The 23,706-nt window shown below is 35.4% G+C and overlaps 5 protein-coding genes across 6 annotated transcripts; all 5 read left to right on the top strand.

Annotated features, from left to right (window-relative positions):
• The first annotated feature begins 1,531 nt into the window (after positions 1-1,531).
• On the top strand, positions 1,532-4,372 carry LOC18023191 (serine/threonine-protein kinase WNK2). Its single transcript, XM_006406104.2, has 7 exons — positions 1,532-1,704; positions 1,802-1,839; positions 2,031-2,258; positions 2,400-2,620; positions 2,737-2,894; positions 2,985-3,354; positions 3,459-4,372. The coding sequence occupies exons 1-7, from the start codon at positions 1,630-1,632 to the stop codon at positions 4,214-4,216; spliced, it is 1,848 nt and encodes a 615-aa protein (XP_006406167.1). The 5' UTR covers positions 1,532-1,629; the 3' UTR covers positions 4,217-4,372.
• A 5,389-nt stretch (positions 4,373-9,761) lies between these two features.
• LOC18023190 (imidazoleglycerol-phosphate dehydratase 1, chloroplastic) lies at positions 9,762-11,972 on the top strand. Its single transcript, XM_006406103.2, has 8 exons — positions 9,762-10,103; positions 10,208-10,329; positions 10,522-10,626; positions 10,731-10,823; positions 10,937-11,011; positions 11,100-11,162; positions 11,251-11,360; positions 11,633-11,972. Exons 1-8 carry the CDS (start codon positions 9,872-9,874, stop codon positions 11,658-11,660), a joined length of 828 nt encoding a protein of 275 aa, XP_006406166.1. The 5' UTR covers positions 9,762-9,871; the 3' UTR covers positions 11,661-11,972.
• An 84-nt stretch (positions 11,973-12,056) lies between these two features.
• Positions 12,057-16,351, top strand: LOC18023189. Of its 2 annotated transcripts, none has more exons than XM_006406102.2 (3): positions 12,057-13,183; positions 14,773-15,080; positions 15,854-16,351. In XM_006406102.2, exons 1-3 carry the CDS (start codon positions 12,201-12,203, stop codon positions 16,207-16,209), a joined length of 1,647 nt encoding a protein of 548 aa, XP_006406165.1. In that variant the 5' UTR covers positions 12,057-12,200; the 3' UTR covers positions 16,210-16,351. The 2 variants fall into 2 exon arrangements, with proteins under 2 accessions (XP_006406165.1, XP_006406164.1); XM_006406101.2 differs by having other exon boundaries at positions 12,059-13,174.
• Positions 16,352-18,774: 2,423 nt separating this feature from the next.
• LOC18023188 (FRIGIDA-like protein 4a) lies at positions 18,775-21,147 on the top strand. The gene is given in 4 exon segments (XM_006406100.2): positions 18,775-19,848; positions 20,093-20,268; positions 20,354-20,555; positions 20,558-21,147. Coding segments are annotated over 4 exon segments (1,602 nt in total). The 5' UTR covers positions 18,775-18,932; the 3' UTR covers positions 20,866-21,147.
• Positions 21,148-21,343: 196 nt separating this feature from the next.
• Positions 21,344-22,529, top strand: LOC18023187. The gene is made up of 2 exons (XM_006406099.2): positions 21,344-21,400; positions 21,492-22,529. The coding sequence occupies exon 2, from the start codon at positions 21,512-21,514 to the stop codon at positions 22,454-22,456; it is 945 nt and encodes a 314-aa protein (XP_006406162.1). The 5' UTR covers positions 21,344-21,400; positions 21,492-21,511; the 3' UTR covers positions 22,457-22,529.
• Positions 22,530-23,706: the final 1,177 nt, after the last annotated feature.

Genomic DNA, 23,706 nt, shown 5'->3' with positions numbered 1-23,706 from the left:
GGCAAGGCCATGCAACAAGAAGGCAATTATCCTTTCGTGTTAGTGGACACTGAGTACATCATCAAAAATGGTGGAGGGAAAGTCTTACAGCCAAAACCGAGAGAATAATACTCTTACACTTCTTGTGGAGAAACAAGTATCCGCAACGTTGGCTTATTACTCGTAACAGACAATGATATTTCGGTTTGTCCAATCAAGAAATACCAAAGATGTTCAACAAGAGAACACCATTTGTCTTAGCCTTCAAAAATGCAATGATCCCAACAGAGATATAAGAACAACGAAATTTTTTTATGCAAAAAAAAAAAAAAATCACGCGTCTTATTAGGTGGAAATCGTCCAGAATCTGTCTATATAACATTTTACTTGACTTACTAGTATACATGTGTTTTCTCCGCTAGAGATGTACCCGTACCTAATCTTGACTACAACTGGTATATTAACAAATATATAAAAGACAATTCAACTATCAATAATTATGAAGACTACGACATCGTCGTCTTAAAACCTAAAACAATGTACAAGCAACAATTAATAATTCATATGTATATATACTTGGTAAGCTTTTAATCCATCTGGTTTTCATATCTTAAATGATTACAAATTTTAAAACTCGCAATGTTTCTTGTCTTTTTCTCAGCTAAAGAAAATGTTTATATCTTTCTTGATTGACACTACGTGTTATCTGTTGGTATTCGTTTTCATATTAACCTTAACACATAGAAAAAGATAATTTTTACGTGAATGTGTAAATTAAAGATAATACAAAAAGTATGGATTATAATTGGTCCAAATGTGTGTTAATGTCTTAACAACAACACCATCACCAAAAAAGAGACTCACTTCTCTGTGTTGCCGTGACTTACTCCCATGTGCTTCTCTTTCCCTTTCTCACAAACCCGTGACATGAACTTGCTTCACTATACGACAAAAACCTTTACACAAACCCAAGTGTCGATAAACCAACGATTTTGTTGTTGTTGGTTTTGGCATTTCCTTCGGTTATCTCTGTACCGGTTCTTTACTTTTGCAATAACCCGGTTCTTGGAATTTAGCTTATCCAACCAGTCACCAGCTTTATGAAAACGCAAATGCTTATGTATCAATGTATGTGGTCTAAAATTCTTTGTTCACACCTCCACAAGCTGTATAAATCTGTCCATTGTCAATTTGTCAAACAAGCCTTTAAATTCCACAAATATTAGTTAACCAAGAAAAAACAAAATTGGTCCGAATATTTGGAGTTGACGATTTTTGTATGGTTGCGTACTAATGTTAGTTGAATGCCGTTTTCATCTAATTCTAAAACAGTACGATTTTAGTACTTATAGGTTGGTTAAACCGAAAATTGAAACCGGTTTTGTAAAATCTAAACCCGACACATGGTGTTGGTAAAAGGGTGATTGGGTGAGAAGCCTAATCTGTTGTCTCTGCTATTGTCACTAGGTGGGCATCTAAAGAAAAAACCACTTGTTTCCTTATATTCTCCTTTAAAAATTTAATCTTTTTCGTCTTCTACCTTCTCCACAAATTCCAATATCTCTCTCGTTCAAAGAATAGATATTACCCAGAAAAAAAAAACCAAATTAAGTTGCAGAAGAAAGAACAAAAAAAAGAAGAGAGAGAGCCATGAACGGAGAAGAAAGCTTCGTAGAAGATTGCTCTGAGTTTGTTGAAATTGATCCTTCTGGAAGATATGGAAGAGTATGATTCTTATGAATTTAAAATGTTCGTCCTTTGATAGTAAAGATTCGATTTTTAAGATTTTTTGTTTGTTTTTGATTTGGTTTGGTTTGGGCAGTACGATGAAATACTTGGCAAAGGTGCTTCGAAGACAGTGTAATCACATTCATCTTCTCTCTTTGTCTTTCTTTCGAATACACTTTTTCTTTTCGTCCGAAAACGTTCTCTTGTAAAGTCACAACTTAGAAAACAAATCATTTTTTTTATTGTCTAATTAATAATATATTTAACGGACGATTTGGTTACTGAAACACTGTTCTTCGGTTTTGGCTAAAAACAATTTTCAGGTACAGAGCGTTTGATGAGTACGAAGGGATAGAAGTGGCATGGAACCAAGTAAAGCTTCGGAATTTCACGAGGAACCCTGAGGAACTGGAGAAATTCTTCAGAGAGATTCATCTGCTTAAGACCTTGAATCATCAAAACATTATGAAATTCTACACTTCTTGGGTTGATACTAACAATTTGGCAATCAATTTTGTCACTGAGCTCTTCACCTCCGGTACTCTCAGACAGTAAGCAATCCTCTCTCCTCCCTTTACTCTTTTCCCTCAAAAATTATGTCTTTGTTAGTTCTTTATCCAAAATCTGAAATGTGTACTTCAAAGTTCAGTTTTTTTTTTTTTTTTGACTTTTTTGATTTTGTAACTTTGTAGGTACAGGTTGAGACATAGAAGAGTGAATATTAAAGCAGTGAAGCAATGGTGTAAACAGATTCTGAAAGGGCTTATCTATCTTCATAGCTGTTCTCCTCCAATAATCCATAGAGATCTCAAATGTGACAACATCTTCATCAATGGAAACCAAGGTGAAGTCAAGATCGGGGACCTTGGACTCGCTGCGATTCTTCGCAAATCACATGCAGTTCGTTGTGTTGGTAATTCAACGCTTCACATGATTAAATTTTGAAACTTTTTAAACTTTATTTGGCTTAATAATGAATGTCTTGAAACACTTTGTGGACCTACCTCCTTATGTTTTGTGTGTTTAAAGGGACCCCTGAGTTCATGGCTCCAGAAGTGTATGATGAGGAATACAACGAGTTGGTTGATGTGTATGCTTTTGGAATGTGTGTGTTGGAGATCGTCACATTTGATTATCCTTATAGCGAGTGTACTCACCCTGCACAAATCTACAAGAAAGTTACCTCGGTAAAAATGAGATCTTTGTATATCGACATTTGTATGCTGTTTTGAAGCCAAACTTGAAAGTCATGTCTTTGATTTTTTGAACATTCTCAGGGGAAAAAGCCTGAAGCTTTCTACTTAGTGAAGGACCCTGAGGTTCGAGAGTTTGTTGGGAAGTGTTTAGCTACTGTAACGTGTAGGCTCACGGCTTTGGAGCTTCTACAAGACCCTTTCTTGGAAGTTGATGTCGATGGATTTGATATGAGACCAACTGATTACTACAATGGTTATGATGAAACTGGTGTGTTCCTTAGACAACCTCTGATTGACCCTCATGATCAGTTTGAGCCACAGATATGCGAGATCGATCTTTTCGCTAAAGATGCTGGTGATGAAGAGTTAGACCATGTCGACATTTCGATCAAAGGGAAGAGAAGCGGCAATGATGGGATATTCTTGAGGCTCAGAATCTCTGATGCAGAAGGTAAATTCTTCTACTATTCCTCTGTTTCGAGAAAAAAAGTTTCATTCTTTTTGATAGTTCCAAGATCAAAACAGAGAAAGCTTTCGACTTTGATGTGTATACAGGACGGATAAGGAACATTTACTTCCCGTTTGAAACCGCGATCGATACAGCGTGGAGTGTAGCCTCTGAGATGGTCTCTGAGCTCGACATAACGAATCAAGATGTAACGAAAATCGCAGAGATGATCGATGCGGAGATTGCTGCATTGGTCCCTGATTGGAAAATTGATCACAACGTTACAGAAAGTGACTCAAACGTGAACAACAATAACAACAATGGAGGATTCTGTGGGGATTGTGCTTCGAATGGTTACATACAAGAGACTGTATCATCGAACAGTGAAATCTCCGGAGACAAATCTCATCATCAGTTCGATTGTTCTGAAGACAGGAGCTGTTCTTCAGTTCACGGTAGGTTCGAGGAGATTAGTTACCAAGTGGAAGGACAAGAGCAACACGGAGGCGATGTTGTTGTCTCTGGAGAAGGTGGTAATGGGATTCATTACGCGGATATTTGGGGTCTGAGAGATTCTCGTTCTGACGACGGAGAAGAACAGGTGAGTTTGAGTTTGAATCCGAGGAGGAGGAGGAAGGTGAAAGGTGAATGGTGGTCGGAGAATGAGATCAGGAGAGAGTTGAGATGGCTTAAGGCAAGGCATAGGATTCAGCTTACGAGAGTTAGAGATCAAACGATCTTTGAGAAACCGACGGAGATCTCTGTTACGACGGCGTTTGGGGAGAGATTTGAGATCGGAACTTCAGCTTCGCCGCCTCTTCTTTGTAGGGCGATCTCGCTTCCCGTCGACGCCGTTGATATATGAAATTTGTAAATGTCTAATTATATAGTTATTTTTACTTTGCAGCATTTTAAAAATTTTCTTTAGAAAGATAAAAAACTTTTTCTTCTTTATTTGGTCAACAATTAAACTTGCAACATTGTTAACTTTTGTTATATAAGAGCATCTCCAGCACTAAACTCCTCATTTGGGTTGTTAAGAATATTTTAAGAATGTTTTTTTTTTAAATTAGAGTTTTGATTTAAATAAAAAAAATTAAAATAAAATAAAATCTGGCCAATCAGAAGTGACCACGTCGCCTAACAACTCTACACTTGGGTATGTTAGCTAACAATCGGTTGTTAACTTTTGAGCCATTTTTTATTTATTTTTTAATTCAAATTTATATGTTTTTGTGCCATAAACCTCTGATGGAGGTGCTCTAACTTCAGTCGACTTGTTACCTGATTAACCAGAAACTAAATTTAGATTGTGACAATTATAAACTGTATCAAAGCTAAAAACTAATTATGTGGGTTTAGGATCTATGGAGATCCACCAAACTTTGTAAAGAAATAGGTGTCTACAAACTGCAGGATATCAATCTAATCTAATATATAAAAAATAAAAAAAGGCTCTCTACAACTCAACATTTAAAAGCTAACAAAAAATTAACATTTATTCTTATTATTAACGCATTTTTAAAATATTATATATATATAAACAACCATTTAATCTATTTTTATCATGGTAAAAAAATAAATTATAAAACTAATATAAATTAAATTCAAATTTAATTTAAACGTCATATATGTATAAATAAAAAATAATATTTTTTTACCATGTGATATACTTATCATTTTTAAACTAACAAAAATAATTTATATTCACAAAAAATAAGTAATAAAACTAACAATAAAAATAATAGCTTAAAAATATTTATAAAAACTGAAGAACATATTCTTTTTTAAAAAAAAAAACATATGAGCTAGAAAATCACTAGACACAAAAGTACATTCAAAAATAATTAAAAAATAATAAATTATCAAAATTAAAAAAAAAACATGACATAAAAAAAATAAAGTACCAAATAAATATAAATTTTATGGAAGCATGAATAACATAGATATAATCAATGAAAAATATGTGATAACAAAACATGAAAATAGTAAATTGCAAAAAGTGAAAAAATGATAGTTTCATCGAGATTTCAATAAAAATAGTAAAAAAAATAGAAAAGATTATTATATAGCTAGAATCATCAAAAAAAAATATAAAAGAAATGATAAGAGATATAGAAAGTTGAACTTAAAAATTTAAAATATAAGTAAACTCTAATTAAAATCTGTCCCAATGATTAATTTCTATAAACTATTTAATTTAACTTTAACATGTTACAAACATTAAATCATGAGCATAGCTTAAATCAAATTTAATTTTTAATTTAAAATATTATAAGTATAACGTAAATTAAATTTTAATTTAATTTAAAACATCATAAACATATGAATAAAAAAAATTTTCAGATTTTAAGTTCATCTTACCATTTAATTTTTTGTGATTTATTCTTCATTTTCGAACTAATAAATGTAATTTATTCTCAATGCAAAAAAATAAAAAAAAATATGAGATAAAAATGGAAACAATAGGTTAAGCAAGTTTCAAGTACCTAAAGAATAGAAAATAAAAAGAAAAAAACCACAATACCAAAAACAACAATCAACAAACAATTGAAAAGATAACAAATTATAAAAATATAGAAAATACAAAACAGAAAAGAAAAATAATATAACAAGTAATAAATCTATAAAAGATATTAAAAATATAAGTAAAGAAGCTGGAATCAGTGATATATACATATATACACATATTATTTTTATAAACCCTTATAATTAATCTTCTAAACCATTATAAGATAATAATTATTTTGAACATCAAAGAGCAGAAATTCAATGAGCGTGCACATATTAAAAGTCAAAGAGCGGAAATTCTGAGTAGAGGACTGCCATCTAACCAATATAGAGAGCATGGAGAAAGTTCTCGAAGCCAATATCGTGAATCTCAATATTGAGAATTCCAATATCAAGGAGATCCAATTCAAAGAGAACAAATTTAAGGAGACACCATATCCAAGAGAACAAAATCAAAGAGAAGACCACATATCACCAAGTGACCTACAAGATTGTACCCATGCTATTATTATCTTAGCGGAAATAGTAATCCAGACTATTAGAATATTGTTTAAGGTTATATTATGTCTTTAAAATTATCTTGTTGTATTTTGTTTTTTTTTAATGTTTTTTATTTATTTTAATTCAGTAATTTTATGTTGACATATTTAATTAAACTTTACTATGTATTTTTAATCTTAATCTATTTATATATTAATAACGATATTTTGTGCAAATATAAATTACAAGAATGGATCCTACACTCCTAAACCAATATAATTTAATTAACTAATAAATAATAATATAATTATATGAGAAAATAAAAAAAATATATTTTAATGTTTGGTGTTGCGAATAGTGTTACACCAAATTTTTTGCAACACTATTCACAAAACACCAAATAAAAAAAATTTTGATGTTAGATTTGGTGCATTAATGGAGAAGAATCAACACCAAATTTGGTGTTTTGGTGCATGGTTGGAGATGAATTGATCAAATTAGTGTTTTGGTGCATCTTATAAATAAAATGTTATAAACGCTTATAAGTAATCTTATAAATAACTAATCCCATAAACCTTTATATTTATTCTTATAAATATCTTAAACAATCTTGTAGTTTTATATACCCTTAAATTTGGAGTTTTGTATAGTGACATCTGAAATTTGAGGTTTTACTATTCAAAACTTCAAAAACACATTTTTTCATATCTTTTTAATCCTTGTAGTTTTGTACTTCATAAAAATAGTTTTATTATTTTTTTTCTACTTTCTTTTTAGTCTATATAACCAAATATTTCATATATATATAATTATCTATCAACTATATCATCTAAAATTCTAAATTGACTAAAATTAAAATTAAATTATTAATATAGAACAAATATTATACAGTATTCAAAATTAATTTCACATAAAAATAACATTACATTGAAAAACTTAAACACAAATTTAAAGTTACACAACAATAAACATGAAAATGAAATTAAATGAAGACATAAAGTGTACAAAATTTCAAATTTTTATTATAATATTAATAATGTGGTAAAAAGAGTGCCTCAGTCATGAATAAGTTTCTTTTTTTTATAATCTTAAGAGTGGTTCTCATATATACAATTATATGTAATTTTTTAAATTTTTATATGTAATCTTATAAATTTTTATAAAAGATTTTATAAACGCTAATAAGTAATTTTATAAACTCTGAATATTTACGGATATCGAATTCTGATATCCAGTTTTGTTGATTTAAAAAAACATCTTAAATTTTTGAAAACTAGTGAATATTCCCCCGCCTTGCGCGGATTAATATATTTATCAATTTGATTGTTTAAAAATTTAATATTAGTTTGGATTTATTTGTTCTATTTATTAAATTTCCTTACATTTTAATATTTTATTAAATTTTCCGTTTTATTAAATTTGAAAAATGGTTGTTAACAACTACAAAAATAGAACGATATGTATATGACTTATATAAGGTTATATAGTATATGTTTAAAAAATTAATATTAGTTTGGATTCATTTATTTTATTTGTTAGATTTCTTTACATTTTAATATTTTATTAAATTTTCTGTTTTATTAAATTTGAAAAGTGATTGTTAACAGCTACAAAAATAGAACGATATGTACATTATTTATATAGGTTATAGTATATGTTAATACTTGTTTAGAAAAACATTAGTACATGTTTACCTGATGACTCCATGAGTTTTTAGTAAAAATGAAGAAGAAAGAAGAGATTAGACAATTTAAAAAGTTGTGGGACAATTAGAGAAATTAGTTGATATTTATACTAAATCATAAGAAATCGAAAACCCTATAAACATTAGCGATATTCCATTAGTTAGAGATGATTTTTTTTAAACGACATTCTATTAGTTAGAACTATATATATATATATATATTAACTTTTTTGTTAGATTTTTTGTTAAATTTTAGTTTTTTTTAAATGACATTCTATTATTTTTTAAATAGATTTCATTTTTTGTTTTTTTTAAAACATTTTTATTAGATTTTTTCTAAATTTTGGAAACAAAAAAATGGTAATTACTAAGAGATATATATTCCATTTTTTGTGTTTTTTAAACGTTTTGTTGTGTTTTTTTTTAAAACGTTTTTGTTAATATTGTTTCTAAATTTCGGTTTATAAAATTTTAAAAACGGTTTGATTGACTACAGAATTATGCATTAAACCATAATAATTTAGACAAGTTTATTTTAAGTTAGATTTCTTGTTTATTTCGAAGACATTAAATGGTAAATTTCTAATTTTTTTAAAAAAACGTTTTTGGGTTTTTTTCTCTAATTAAACTAATTTTAAAAGCGGTTTGATTGAGTACGAAATTAATCATTAACCATAATAATTTAGACCGGTTTGTTTTAAGTTTTTTTTTGGACACGTCATCAGATAAAAAACAAAATAAAAAAATAACACGTCATTGGAAAATAGGGCTAAACGATCTTTTTGCGGCCGAAACTGATTGTGGAGCTGACACGTAAGCAAAAAAACGGTGAAACTCGCTGTGAGCACGACACGTAAGCAAATCACTATACAAATAAATATATAGATTCTAAAAAAATACCACAAATAACTAAAATATATAATCATCATAGCAAAAGATAAAAAATAGCAATTAAAAATCATTCAAAAAGTTTATAAAGTTAATTTTAAAAAATAAATAAATATTATCAAAAATAAGTAAACACTTAACAAAAGGATATTGGATATTTGTTTTCAAAATTTTCTATTATCATGTGTATCCAAACTACACCGATATTTGTTTCAGAATTTACCGGATTGGATATCCAATCAGAGCGGATACTGATTAATAATTAAAACTCTATTATCTACTATGAGATTATTTATATGTATTTTTAAATCTTTTACTTAGTATTTCATGTAATATTTGTTTAATGTATATTTTCTATGTATATATGAAATTTTTATCATTGTTTTTAATTATTATTTGTATTGAAAACTATAATGTAATTTATAAGTTTTTTTAAGAGTGGATTTGAGATTTTACCATTGGAGCAAAACACCCTGAAATTCTTATTAAAGAGTTGAAATTTTTTACTTTAGGCAGCATTAAATATACTGTTTGGAATAATAATACATGTTGAGAAACTATCTCCAATAGCATTGGTTATTCAAAGAAAAAAAAAATATAAATTTAAAATAGTTGAAGAAAAAAATCTGCAAATATGTGTGGATATTCACCTAGTTAGTCTGGTTTAACTTCTGGATTGGGTTATACAAAGTTTTCAACTTTTTTTTTTCAGTTGTTAAACCGAATTGGTTTCAATTGTTTTATAAGTTTTTGTAATTGTGCTGTTCTACGCGCCACACGAATTATCGGTTCTAATGTACCGGTTCCATTAATTAATATAGACTCTGATTTTCTTCTGATTTGGCTCAAGGAGAGCGGAAGCGTCGTCGTTTAGCATACACACAGTTGTCTGCTCTCTCTTGTTCGGTTTTCCCTGTGGGTCTTCCTTCTCCTTCTTCTTCCTTCCGCTGCCGATAAATGGAGCTGTCTTCTGCGTCCGCCATGTTTGGTCAATCCTCCGCTCAGCTTGTGAAACCCAATATCGGGTTTATGGGTCTGCTTCCTCGGAGAACGTCGATCGTTTCTTCTTCGCTCCCCCGGTTTTTGCGGATGGAATCTCAATCTCAGCCTCGCAAATCTCTCTCCTGCGCTTCTGCTCCCAGCGAGAATGTTTCTCGGGTTAATTCTTCTAATTCCTCTATCGAATCAGGTCAGTTTCGGGACTAGATATGGCTTGAGATGAAAAGCTCGTTTCTTCATTGATACTCCTATTGGTCAAGTTTTGTTTTTTCTCACTCAAAATCGTCTCTTTAGCTCGAATTGGAGAAGTGAAGAGAGTAACAAAGGAGACGAATGTGTCAGTGAAGATAAATTTGGATGGCAATGGAGTTGCTGATAGTTCTACTGGAATTCCTTTCCTTGACCATATGTTAGATGTACGTGTTTTTTGCCCGTTTTTCCTTGGATTTATTGCGGTTTTGATTTGTTAAACTTTCTGCTTTTTCTGATATAAAATCCCCTTGAAAGATAGCTTAGCACGGCCGTTTCAATGAAAGGAACTTGTTCGATTCATTATTAGAAATGTTGAGTAATGTTTGTGTTTCATTTTCTTGTCTTTCCTTGGTTAGCAACTTGCTTCACATGGCTTGTTTGATGTGCACGTAAGAGCTACTGGTGATGTTCACATCGATGACCATCACACGAATGAAGATATAGCTCTTGCCATTGGAACAGTAAGTGTTACTTACCGTCTTACGCCTTTGAGCAAATGGTATGTTGTTTTCTCCTAGGGAAGCTGTGCTGTAAAGTAATCTCTGGGTATTTGTTTCTTCTCTAGGCTCTGTTAAAGGCCCTTGGTGAGCGTAAAGGGATTAACCGGTTTGGTGACTTCACAGCTCCTCTAGATGAAGCGCTTATACATGTTTCCCTGGTAAAAAAAAAGTGTGAAACTTTTGGTTGAATCTGTGTTTTTTTCTCTCATTACTGTATAGTTCCCCAAATTTGCTTACTGCTTATAATGAAACAAAAACCTATTGCATGCAGGACTTGTCTGGTAGACCATATCTTGGTTACAACTTGGAGATTCCAACCCAGAGAGTTGGAACTTACGACACTCAGGTTCTTCTTTCCTCGAGTTTTCCTCTTTTTAGTTTATATGTGCTATTCGTTGTTTATGTGCTAATCATCGTACTTCTGCTAATTGTAGTTGGTGGAGCACTTTTTCCAGTCGTTGGTGAATACTTCCGGTATGACACTTCACATCCGGCAGGTATTGTGATCTCAATCTTCTGAAACCAAAAAGAAAATTTCTACAATCTGCTTGGCAACATTCTCTTGACAATCTTTTGTTACAATAGCTTGCTGGTGAAAACTCTCATCACATAATAGAGGCGACCTTCAAGGCCTTTGCCAGGGCTCTACGACAAGCAACAGAGAATGATCCTCGCCGTGGAGGGTCGATACCAAGGTTTGACTTATCCTCCTCCACATTTTTAGACATAGACTAAGCAAAGGATAATAATTATTTAGAATATGATTCTACCACAGAAAATGAGAAAATATTTTTATGTCAATAGAAGACGAGTTATCAATTCATATTTCAGTTTAAAAGCATATACACTTTGTGGATCCTGTGGATGCATCTTTGTTGTCTTGCTGAGAGATTATTGTTTGATGTGAATAATGTATTATTATAAGAAAACGCATTTGAAGTGTGATTGTTTTGCGTCGATTTTGCAGTTCAAAAGGAGTCTTGTCACGGTCCTGAGAGCTGAGCAGCAAGACAGCTCACGGATTCACTCGTTCACGAGCCATCATCAACTAGCTTATGTTGCCAAATGTCCTGTTGGATATTGACTCTGTTCGTTTGCAGAAGCGTGAAGAGCAAAAAGTGAATAGAGTGAAGATCACACATTTTGGATAGTCGATGGATCCATCTGTCAATGAAGAGCGTTTTGTATCTCTGCGTTTGAAAATCATGTATCAACTCAGAAACTTAGCTGCAACTTGAAGGGGACTCTGTAATTTGGTAGAGAAAAGTCAATGTACTGTTTTTATTTAAACGACAACGTTTTTTTTTCCTATTGATATAACGACGCCGTTTCGTGACTCTAAAGGATAGTTCCGTCTTCCTCGCGCTCTAATGATTGAGCCAATCACGGTTTCAGAAATTCACAGAAACACAACCCTAAATAAATCCTCGAATTTTTGAAACCTTTAGCTTTACGATTCTTCCATCGAAGATCAGATTTCATCCTAAGCGAATCGTTGAATTACGAAGATCGAAACCTCTTCACGGCCATTAAGGATGGTCGGAGGCAACAACGCCAAGTCGTCGACGAACAAGCCTCCGGCATCCTCCACTCCCACCGCTGCTGCTGCGTCTTCTTCGCATGACCGTAAATCTCGTTGGGCATCGAGCAACAACGATGGCGGAAGCAGCAAAAATAACATCAACAACAACAATAACAGTAACAAGCCGATGACTGGTGGCCAGAAAGTCGCCGATAATAAACTTCCGAAGCCGAATCCTTCTCCTAAGCTAGCTCCGACGCCGAGCCAATCCTATCCGAATCACCCAAATCCAGCAGGACCATCTTCACGTCCCGCTCCTGGCTCCGCTTTCCCCGCGTCGCAATTTGCTTTCCCAGATTCGTCGGCGGCGCTCGGTGCTCCTCCTGCGCCGACTTATGGGTTCCACATGCTGGAGCGGCGTACCATCGTTCTCGTTGACGGCAGTGTCCGATCCTACTTCGCGCTTCCGCCTAATTACCGTGATTTTCCTCCTTCCCAAAGCCGACTTGCTGATCCGGCTGCTAATAGATTTATGGGACCGGAATTTAGCCGATTCCCTCCTTTTCATCCGGAAGAGTTCAGAGATCAGCGGCAGCTATGGGATCGGCCGGAGGGGTCGATGAAACGGAAATTTCCAGGTGAAGAAGAAATTGACAGGAGGGAGAGGGACGAAAGAGGTGAAATGCTGAGACAAAGACATCAGTTTATGCATTATGGGAATCCTAATGATCAATCACTAATGGCGAGGACGAGTAGTCCGTTCACGAGGGATGTTGGAGAAGATGCCAGAGCAGCTAAGCATATGCGGATAGGGTCAAGTAGACATGAGAATGGAGGTCAGGCGCTTAACTATCTCCAGGTTGATCAGGTTGCGCTAAAGAAATCTTTTTTGGGTTATGTTAAGCGGATTTATGAGGACCCTTCAGAGAAGAAGAACTACTTGGAGAACGGGAGTACAGGGCCGCTTCAGTGTCTCGTCTGCGGCAGGTTTGATAGGTTTCAATCTGTTTCCTGTCTTTGTTTTTTGATTAGGTGCGGTTTTCTTGTGTTGGAGACTCTTATTACCTTGTTCTTGATGGTTGCTTTAATTGGTCAACTGTGTCTTAGATGGCTAAATGAACATGAAGAAAGTAAGAGAGAACACTAAAAACCTGGAATACTTTTGTTACTTCTGTTTGTTTAGTATGTTAATTTGTTCACGATATTGCACTTATCTTGACATGCATTAGTAGTTGTGATGTTAGCAAAATGTGTACATTAGCTTATCGTTGTTTGCTTCCCAATCTTGTTCCTTGTTTAAGATGTATTTAACAACACGTTGATTTTGGGTTCATTCCCTACCGAAAAGCCTCGTAGATGATTTAAGTTAGCTATTTTACTTTGACTGCTTAACTTAGTTCTCATCTTCTTTGTACCTACTGCTCTTTTACTCGCTTTAAAGCAGAAAAAGGTTGCGGGTTTTCTTACTGCAGCCTGTAGGCACTAGGCTTAAATTCTATTTTGTTCTAGTTGATTCTTTTTTCTGGAACTAATGTTGCATCTCATTTGTTTTAATCTTTGTTCATATTCATTTTTTTTTGGATATTTATCGACTCAAGTTATTAGTCCTCGCCTTTTGGAGCCTTATTTTTTAATACATAGTACAGTATAATGGTACTTTTTTTGCAGCTGTTTAAAAGGGTGCTGATGTCTATGCTATTTTTTTTATTGGTCACCCGCATTACTGTTTTTTCTACTCAGGATTATTTATATTTTGAAATCAGATATATAGTTGCTTTTGAGTTTTTGTAATCATGATACAGTTCTTTCTTATTAGTGGTAATGACCCTTAAATCAGCGTCCTTTTATCAGTAGTAAGCCAACTTGGAATCTGAGTTGAGCAATTTTCAGTTGCGTTTTAATTTGCTTACTCATGGTCACATAACAAAGTCTTTGCTCCATGTATCTGGTATTCAGCGTCTGCTGGGCATTTTTTACTCTTCCTTATTGCCCTTGCTTGTGATTCTTGGAGATTTCTCCATGAATCCAGCATCTCAAGTTGACCGAGTTCATATTCTTAACATAAGTTTCAACATTTCTTTGTAATTGTACACACTTCCATCTAATTTTTTTCTAGCTTGATAACTAGATGGAGGTTGTCAATTAGTTTGAAATGATGAATGAATGGTCGCTTAGATGGTCATTCCAATCAGTGTCAAGGGTGCTAGATTAGTAGACTTTTTAGTAGCAAATCACCTATTTTGAATGCTCTTTCGTTTTAACTGAATACGCTTCTTTGGATGTAAAAGCTTACTGTAAAGTTCTCTAAATCCTTTAATTGTAACCTTAACGTTCTTCAACCTTCTACTATGTTATAATGTACTCCTCATAATTGCGCGGAGGTTTATGTGTTATTCCTATGTTATATGTTTTCCTAGCATCAATTATGACCCTAGTTTGTAGCTTACGTTTATTATTATCTTATTCCACATTGAAGGGTATTAACTGCATGGTTCTGATTTTTCTGAGTTTTAAACCTCAGACTACTGTACTTTTTGCGGTGAATCTGAATGAGTGTTTCCAATTCGACTTATGCTAAAACACAGGTCTCCTAAAGACGTCCAGGATACACATGGTTTGGTTATGCATACATACTATTATGATGATGCCAGCTCACGCGTGCATCACTTAGGCCTTCACAAAGCTCTCTGTGTTTTAATGGGATGGAATTTCTCAAAGGCTCCTGATAATTCAAAGGCATACCAGAATCTACCAGCCGAAGTGGCAGCAATCAATCAAGACCAGTTGATTATTTGGCCACCTCATATAATTGTTCACAATACCAGTACAGGGAAGGGTAAAGATGGGCGCATGGAAGGTCTTGGAAGCAAAAGAATGGATAACAGAATCAGAGGTATAACATGCGGCCTTTCATTCCTATTTCTTGCGTTTACATACCGGAGCAGCACCATCTGGCAAAGTTCATGAATCTTGCATTGGTTAATCCGCACCTTAGGATTCTCTTCACTTTTTTCCCCCCTTATTTTACGTAAAAGTAGTTTATCTCCCTCAATTAGACTTAGATTCAGAGCCTTAGAGATGACTGCCGTAGTCTTAATGATGTGGCATCTCTTTGTTATCCTAACTCTGTGCCACAATAATCATTTCCTTGATCTTTCAGAAGATCCAAATCCCTCTCTGTGTTTTGACAACACTAGAAGGATTCCCGGATAGGTTTTCTTAAGTAAGAGTCATGCACCTAACAAAATTTTAGTATCATTTGACATTCCTTCTCAGGTACATCCTTCACTTTCCTTAGATCCCTGCCCATTTCTCTCCTATGTTTCTCTGTGGTTCTATGAATTGGAAAATGTTATTACTTGCCGTAGAATAATGTCCAACTCTGGTGTGAATTTTCTTTCACTTCCTCCCAATATCAGAATCTAGTAAATGGTGGTCTAAGAAGTATACAAGCTTCTTCAACAGAACTTTGTTGGGTTACCATTTTCCCTGCCCTTTTCTTTAGGAATGCTTCCAGTTTCAGAACTTCTGCTGTGTCACAGTAGGTTCCAAAGTGTGCAATGTGAATAAGCTAATGAATTGTGTGCACATACTAGTATCTAGTTATTGGCCTATTCGATGAAACATATTGCCTTCCTTCGTTTTGATGTCTATCTGTATTTACAGAACTAAAACTCACCGGTGGGAAATCAAAGTCACTGTATGGAAGAGACGGTCATTTGGGAATTACCCTCTTCAGATTTGCAGGAGACGATTCAGGGCTCAGGCAAGCTATGAGAATGGCCGAATACTTTGAGAAGATGAACCGTGGACGTAAGAGTTGGTTCGGATTACCACCATTCACTCCAGGCAAAGATGATGAGAAAAACCATAGTCTTGTCGAGGTTGATGCTAGGACGGGTGAGAAAAAGAGAGTCCTTTATGGTTATCTTGCGACCATAGCAGACTTGGATAAAGTCGATATGGAAACAAAGAAGAAAACCACAATCGAGAGCCTTAGAGAACTCCCAGGATCAAAGTAAATTATAGTTCTCCCACAAAAGGTACACTTTACTTTAAAGGTATTTATTACCTATTGAATCTGGATTCTTAGTTATAAGCCCAAAAACTCGAAAGGAGAAAGCAAAGTTTGTTGTTTTTTTAGATGGATGAATTTCTTGGTTTCCTTGATCTCCTTGATTCAGTGATCACGTTGCATATAGACTAGTAATATCGTCAAACCCCAGTGGGCTGATATATACAAGCTTTTGTTTAACAAAACATCCTTGGAAGTTGGAAAGACATTGTGATATAGTGCTTGGTGCTTTTGATGCTTTTATTTTCTTTCTTCTTTCCCTTTTTCTCATATCTTCATGTTGTTTTTAGGCTTTAGCCAGCTAATAAAAGTAACTGGTTCTTATCTCTCTCTTACTCACTCACATTACCTAGAAGTTTTCATGTCCTATGGTTGTATACGTTTTTATTTTGCTTAAATGGAGAAAGAAAAGATAAGAATCACCTATCAAATGTGGAGTATGGAACGGAACAGTGTTATCTTAGTGCCTTTAGTATATGTATTTGATATGTAGGACATTGGGTCAGTGTTGTCTGCTTTATATTTTTTGGTACCATAGATTGGTGACAATGTCTAGCAAGGGAGTAACTTCTTATTGTTTGATTTTAATGAATTTGGATAAAACTAAGTTTCAGATACGAAGCATTGTATCTTGTGGGGGCTTTTGGCAACCACTATATAAAATTTGTTTCTCTATATCTATTTACGACTCTGTTTAATTAACATGTTAGGTATAAAGGGATTAATGATTCTTACTCTATTCAACTCGTTTAAATGACATGTTAGGTATAAAGGGTTTATTGATTTTCATTCTACTTTTGTGTGTTAATAACTTCATCTGATATTTGGTTCTCTCTGGCTTACCTAACCTTTTCTCTAAGGAGTTTTATCAACTCCGGCTTTTTAAAAAGTCGGGTTTCTTTAATCAAACACGACTCAGTTCTGGATTAGAATTTACATTTTGTTGACCGATTACATCATCACTCGTAATTAGAATGACATCTCTAACATCTACCACAAATTTTACATTTTTGCCTTGTATATGAGATGAGTGTTTAATTTTCTTAATCTGTGTCATATAGATTGACAAAGAAGTAAGATATGTATTCATTATTATTATCAAAATTCATATACATTCTTCAACCATTTGATTGATTTAATTTAAGATTGCATACTTTTTATTTGGTATGATAAGGTTGCATACTTGCATGTAATAATTGTTATTAACATGCATAGGATCATAGTGTGGCCACCAACTACCATCATAACAATGAGGATTGAATTTTGAAATGTACGATATTATATATAGGACAAAGTACTTTTTGTAGTTGATAAGGGTTAAATGCATATAATCAATATTAACAAAAACATATATGAAAAAGACTATTGTGCAATGTCTTAATAATTTACTATAAGACTAGCTAGACTAATGTCAAATCAGTGCATGAATTATAGATCATTATCCCTTTTGGATTCGATATCTCCCTAACCACATTCAAATTTCTCCCCTTACCTTTTCTGTAAAGCGTAAACAGTAAACGGCGGTTAATTTGTAGCCGTCCATTGCGGACCCGTTTAATTAGATAATTGTTAGTCGACAATTCCATAATTCGTCTCATTCTTATTTTGTTTTCTCTCTCTCTCTCTCTCTCTCTAATTACTTTTATAATGAAAAATGAGTTATATATTACCAATAAGACGAAAAGAGTAAGGATGTTTCAATAATGGGTTATATGTCATTGTCTCGTTTTACATTTTGTACATATCCACAGAAAAAAGTTTGTAGGATATGTCAATTCTAATGATGGAAAAAACAAAACGTAATAGCTTTAATAATTCAAAATTCAAAATTGTTGTTATCTTATGCTTCTGTTTGATACCACAATATATTATTAAAACATAGTACGAAGATTAGCAAAACTAATAAAATATTAAGTGTAAATGTGTAATGAGTCTCTTTGTGGCTTGCTTAATAATCACGTTTTTAGAACACACAAAAATTCGGTCCAAATATTGTCACGCGTGACTGATTCATTTACAGCCTTTAAAAAGATCTTCATACATACACATGTGTTTTCCTAATTAATAGTAGTATTAATTAGGCCAACATTTTTTTTTCCTTTACTTTATAGTTTTATCAATTTTATATTTATATTTTAACCGGCAAATGCTTCACTGGTTTCCGACTCAACGCATGTGGTGGTCAGTGGGCCTGGCCCACTTATCTCTTTCACCTTTTTTTTTTGTTCTTTAAGCGATCTAACTTCGGTATGCGATAAAGCAAAGCTTAGTATACTTATTGCCACCATCCCAAACACGCCCTTATCCCACGTCACCACCCAACACTGTTATCATACGCATCTTCCCGTTCACGATAGCAAGCACAGTGTTGTTAACCTGCGCATCTCCTGGCGCAATCTAGAAGGGCACTCATTTATCGCGCCTTTAATCAGACTCCACCGAGACGTGTCGCTCTTTTGACTTGTCCACGTCACTGTTCTTGTCTCTCTTATCTTCGTCCCTAAACTTTTTGCCATTTCTAGGTTTTCTGCAATTTTTCACTCCAAAAACACTTTCGTTACCTTCTCTCTACTGTTTCGAGATTGTTTTATTTATTTCTCTCTCTCTCGCTAACTCGCTGTTATCGAATCGGCTGAGTTTGAGCTCGTTAGCTTCCGTTTTACGCCGACGATGGGGTCGGTCCCCGATCCAGGCGAGTTGACCGAGTTAACTCAGCCGAGTTTCGAGGAGTTTCAGAGACAGACGTCGTTGATGACGAGCTGCACTCTTCTCTGGAAGGAGCTCTCCGATCACTTCACTTCGCTGGAGCAGAATCTGATGAAGAAATCTGAGGCGCTTAAACAGATGATTGAGACCTTAGATAACCAGACGCAGACCTCGCTTGAGTCGCTCAAGCGCAGGGAGGTTACAATCGATCACAGCGTCGAGATCGTCGCTGGAAAAGTCGGGGAACGAGCCAGAGCTGCTCTGGAATCGCTTGAGAAAGCTAGAGATTGTGGTTCTAATGTAGATGACTCCTCCGGCGAGGTCGACGATGACGAAGGGCTTCTCTCCGCGCTGAAATCACTTTGTTTGAAGATGGACGCTAGAGGATTCTGGGACTTCGTGACGGCGAGGAAAAAGGAACTTGAGAATCTCCGGTCACAGATTCCGGCAGCGCTTGTGGATTGTGTGGATCCGGCGATGTTAGTGCTCGAGGCGATATCTGAGGTTTTTCCGGTGGATAAAAGAGCATCAGGGGAGAAAGTGACCAACGATTTCGGATGGGCTTGTGTGGTGATTCTGGAGAGTTTAGCACCTGTAATGGTCGATCCAGTGATCGGGAAATCGAGGCTGCTTGTTACTCCGAGCGTCAAGGAGAAGGCTAAAGAGATCGCAGAGACGTGGAAGGCGAGTTTGGAGGAGAGAGGAAGGATAGAGAACGTGAAGACTCCTGATGTGCACACGTTTCTGCAACATCTTGTGACGTTTGGGATTGTTAAAAGAGAAGATCTTGCTCTGTACAGAAAGCTTGTCGTTGGATCCGCGTGGCGCAAACAGATGCCAAAGCTTGCTGTTTCAGTTGGTTTAGGTGATCAAATGCCTGGTAAGCACTAAACTCGTACTTTTCCCTTTTCTTATGATCTTGCCATGGTTAATGTTTAGCTTAGTTCCATTGGACATTGAGACTCTCTCCCATTGAATTTGGCTTCCCCTGTGGATGGTACTGATAAAGAATGCTCTTTCATTACCAGATTAGAATTGACCATAGGTTGTGTAAAGTTTAAGCCTTTTAAGAATATATCTGAGCTTATGAATGATGGCTCGAGTTGTTGTTATGCTTTCCACAGACATGATTGAGGAGTTAATCACCAGAGGACAACAGCTTGATGCAGTTCATTTTACTTATGAAGTTGGTCTTGTGGATAAGTTCCCTCCTGTTCCTTTACTCAAAGCCTATCTAAGAGACGCAAAGAAGACAGCAGCTTCTATCATGGAAGACTCCAGCAATACTGGCCGAGCTACGGTATCTAACTCATTCATGTTGCAACCCAAACATACTTGTGTTAACAGTGTCTAAACTAAACGCCTTGACTTGTTTTCTTCCTAAGCATCTCGTGGCCCGCAAGGAGCAATCAGCGCTAAGAGCGGTCTTGAAATGCATAGAAGAGTACAAACTCGAGGAAGACTTCCCTCCGGAGAACCTCAAGAAGCGGTTGGATCAGCTAGAGAAGACCAAAACTGAGAAGAGAAAACCAGCAGCTGTACCGGCCAACAAGAGAACCCGAGCCAGCTACAACGGTCCAATGCCACCAGCAAAGCCGGACGTATCACAAACGCATACGTCTCTTCTTTCCCGTTCATCAGATCACCGTCTCACTCTCCTCAGTACGCTTCACCAGCAGCTTACCCATCTCCACCTACAACTGTTTACAGCAACAGGAGCCCGCCTTATCCTTACTCGCCTGAGCTTATCCCTGGCTCGTACCAAGGCTCTCCTATCGGTTATCCAGCTTACAACGGTTATTGCAACGGTCCGGTTCCTGCTCCGGCTCCTCCGGTTTACCACCCGCATTATCAGCACCACCATCAACACCCTCACCATCAGCAAGCTTACTACTGAATTAGACAGTATGACTCAATCAAGAAGGAAGATGGTAACCCAACAAAACCACTGATACTACTGTGACAACGCCTCTCTCTCTGCATCTTGTGTCTCTCTACGTCGTCGTTTTGTCTGTAATATTTTCGGAGCCTTAACATTTCTCTTTCACTCTTAGTAGTAGTAAGTTTAGCTTGTTCTCTTGTTGTGTGTTTATTTAGTTACATATTTAAAAACTCACTTCTTTTCCTCGTCTCTGTTTCTTTTGTAATGTCTAATATTCAGTCAACAACTTATCTTTCTGTTAATTAAAAAGACAAAATTTCTCTTTTGTCACAAAATTCTCCAATCTTTATCGTCTCTTCGTCTACCTTTCTTTACTCAGATCCGTCTCTGATCATACAGATCGATACAGCACTGTTTCTGTTCTGGAAAGTTATCTGCTTTGAATCTGATCAAACAAGTTGATATCTCTCTTTTTACAGAGCATCAAGACCCAACAGTCTTTTTAAGTTTAAGGCTCTATTACGATACAAGACGCATAACAAAACAAGTGGTGAGATTTTCTCTTTACCAACATTTGCACAGAAGATGTTCGACGATTTGTCTCTGTGAAACCTTACCTGTTTGTTTTCACCTACATTCAGAATTCTTCTCTATCCCTTCAATGTCTTTGACGGTTCTGAGAAGAAGTTGTCTCCGTTTTCCGGATTTCACCTCCCGATTTCGACTAGCATCACATTGTTTGTCCTCGAGGTTTTCCAGCAGTGAAACTGGAAAAGATACAGTTGGTTCGACCGGTTTTGCTATAGAGACTGTTGATGATGACGCATGGAGTGTCTCATCATCTATATCCCAAGCCTGGAGAGAATTCCAACAAGACACTGCAAAAGATTCTTCCTTTACGAGGCAAGGAGGAGAAACAATCGATCCTGATCTTGATAATGATGAGATCGATAACATGAGAATTCGCGGTGATCTTTTCTACAAGCTTGATCGAGGGTCAAAAGAGTTCGAGGAATACAACTACGATTTCCACCGCAAGAACAATCACCAGAGGCAAAAGCAGAACCAAGAAGAGACAAAGACGAAGAACAAGAAAGAAACAGCAAAGAGTGATAAACAAGTCCGTGAGGAATACAAGAAGAGAGACGAGCCAAAGATTAACGCTTTCACTGGTGAATTGGATAATCTTGATGCAGCTGTGAAGAAGAGAGAAAGGACGCTTACGTTTAACCAGCTCACGGCTCCTTATCACTACCCGTTTTGCTTAGACATTTACATCTCAAAGGCCTCGGTTCGAGCATGTGTGATTCATAGGGTGACTAGTAAGGTTGTCTCTGTGGCTCATTCCATATCAAAAGACATGAAGTTCGATCTCGGTTCGACTAGGAACGCAGTGGCTTGCGCTGCGGTTGGGACGGTTCTTGCTCAAAGAAGTTTGGAGGATGATATACATGACGTTATATACACTCCTAGGAAAGGAGATAAAGTGGAAGGTAAGCTTCAGGTTGTGCTTCAAGCTATCATTGATAATGGTGTTAATGTTAAAGTGAAGCTTAAGCAGAGGAAACTCAAGAAGAAGACGCCTAATTACCTAACAATGGCCTAGAGGCTAGAGGTTAAGTATTTGCTATTTTTCCAAGACAGAAGCATGTTGCTTTTCTTTAAAAAATTCATTTAGACAATTGTTGTTTGAAAAGAACTTAAATTTTGCAGGTTCAGTCAAACCAAACTTAATCAAACCAAACTAAAGTAAATCAAATTGTTTGTCTACTATATATTTAAGACAAAGATTGGTTTAGTGCAAACGTGAAAAAAAGACACACTCAAAAAGAAGAATCAAAACCCTAATAACTTAAGAGAGCTCCATGGAGTCGCTCTCTTCGTCCTTGGGAGATCTGAGATCACAAAGAGAAAAACAAATGATGACATATGATCTTCCGGCGGGTTTGATAGAGGAAATACTGTCTAGGGTTCCGGCCACATCTCTCAAACGATTACGATCTACATGCAAACGATGGAACGCTCTATTCAAAGACGGAAGATTCACCAACAAGCACCTTCGTGAACCTCCAAAGCAGTCTCGTGTTCTCATGTTGAACGCAAATAGGCTTTGTCCAATGAGCATCCATCTCAACGTTGTTCCACCATCTGTAGTGTTGAAAGGTGCACTTGACCTAAAGTGTTCCCATTTTAATTCTTTTGTTAACGAGGATAGGTTTTTCTTGAGATTAAGAGAGAATGATATCTTCTTACTCAGCTTTGATTTCACCAGAGAGAGATTTAGAAGTCTACGTCTTCCGACATTTCAGAAGGAAGGTTATTATTTGATTCTATTAGTTGTTAGGGAAGAACTCTCATTGTTTATTACGAGCAATGGTACATTGGAGATGTGGGTGACCAAGAAAATTCATACTGAAGCAGAGTTTTCATGGAGCAAATCCTTTGCAGTGGACTTGCAAGAAGATTGTTATTCTGTTTCCGCGAGTCTCTCAACCGACGAGGAGAAGAAAGTGGTCTTGTGTTCTATGGTTTATTATGGCTACGGAGTATATTGATACAGAGTATACGTTATTGGAGAGGATGGTAAATATTACACACAAACCTCTGATCAAAAATCTACGAACGAGCCACGTTCTCGTTGCCCATTTATTTTCAATTATGTTCCAAGTTTGGTTAAAATCCATTAAGCAAGTGGTTTTCTTGCAGCTCTTCTTTTCCTTTTTTTTTTCTTGGTTTTTGTTTTGTAGACAAGGTGGTTTAAATAATTTTAATGATTGGAGCTTTATGATTCCTTTCTTCTTTGTGTTTTATAGTTTTTGCTTTGTTTGAGTTTGTGTTAAATCAACTACAACAAAT

This window comes from Eutrema salsugineum, unplaced genomic scaffold, assembly GCF_000478725.1.
Source record: "Eutrema salsugineum unplaced genomic scaffold, Eutsalg1_0 scaffold_13, whole genome shotgun sequence".
Taxonomy (NCBI): Eukaryota; Viridiplantae; Streptophyta; class Magnoliopsida; order Brassicales; family Brassicaceae; genus Eutrema; species Eutrema salsugineum.
The sequence above is the reverse complement of the archived record's forward strand: the minus strand, read 5'-3'. Positions and strand labels throughout refer to the sequence as shown.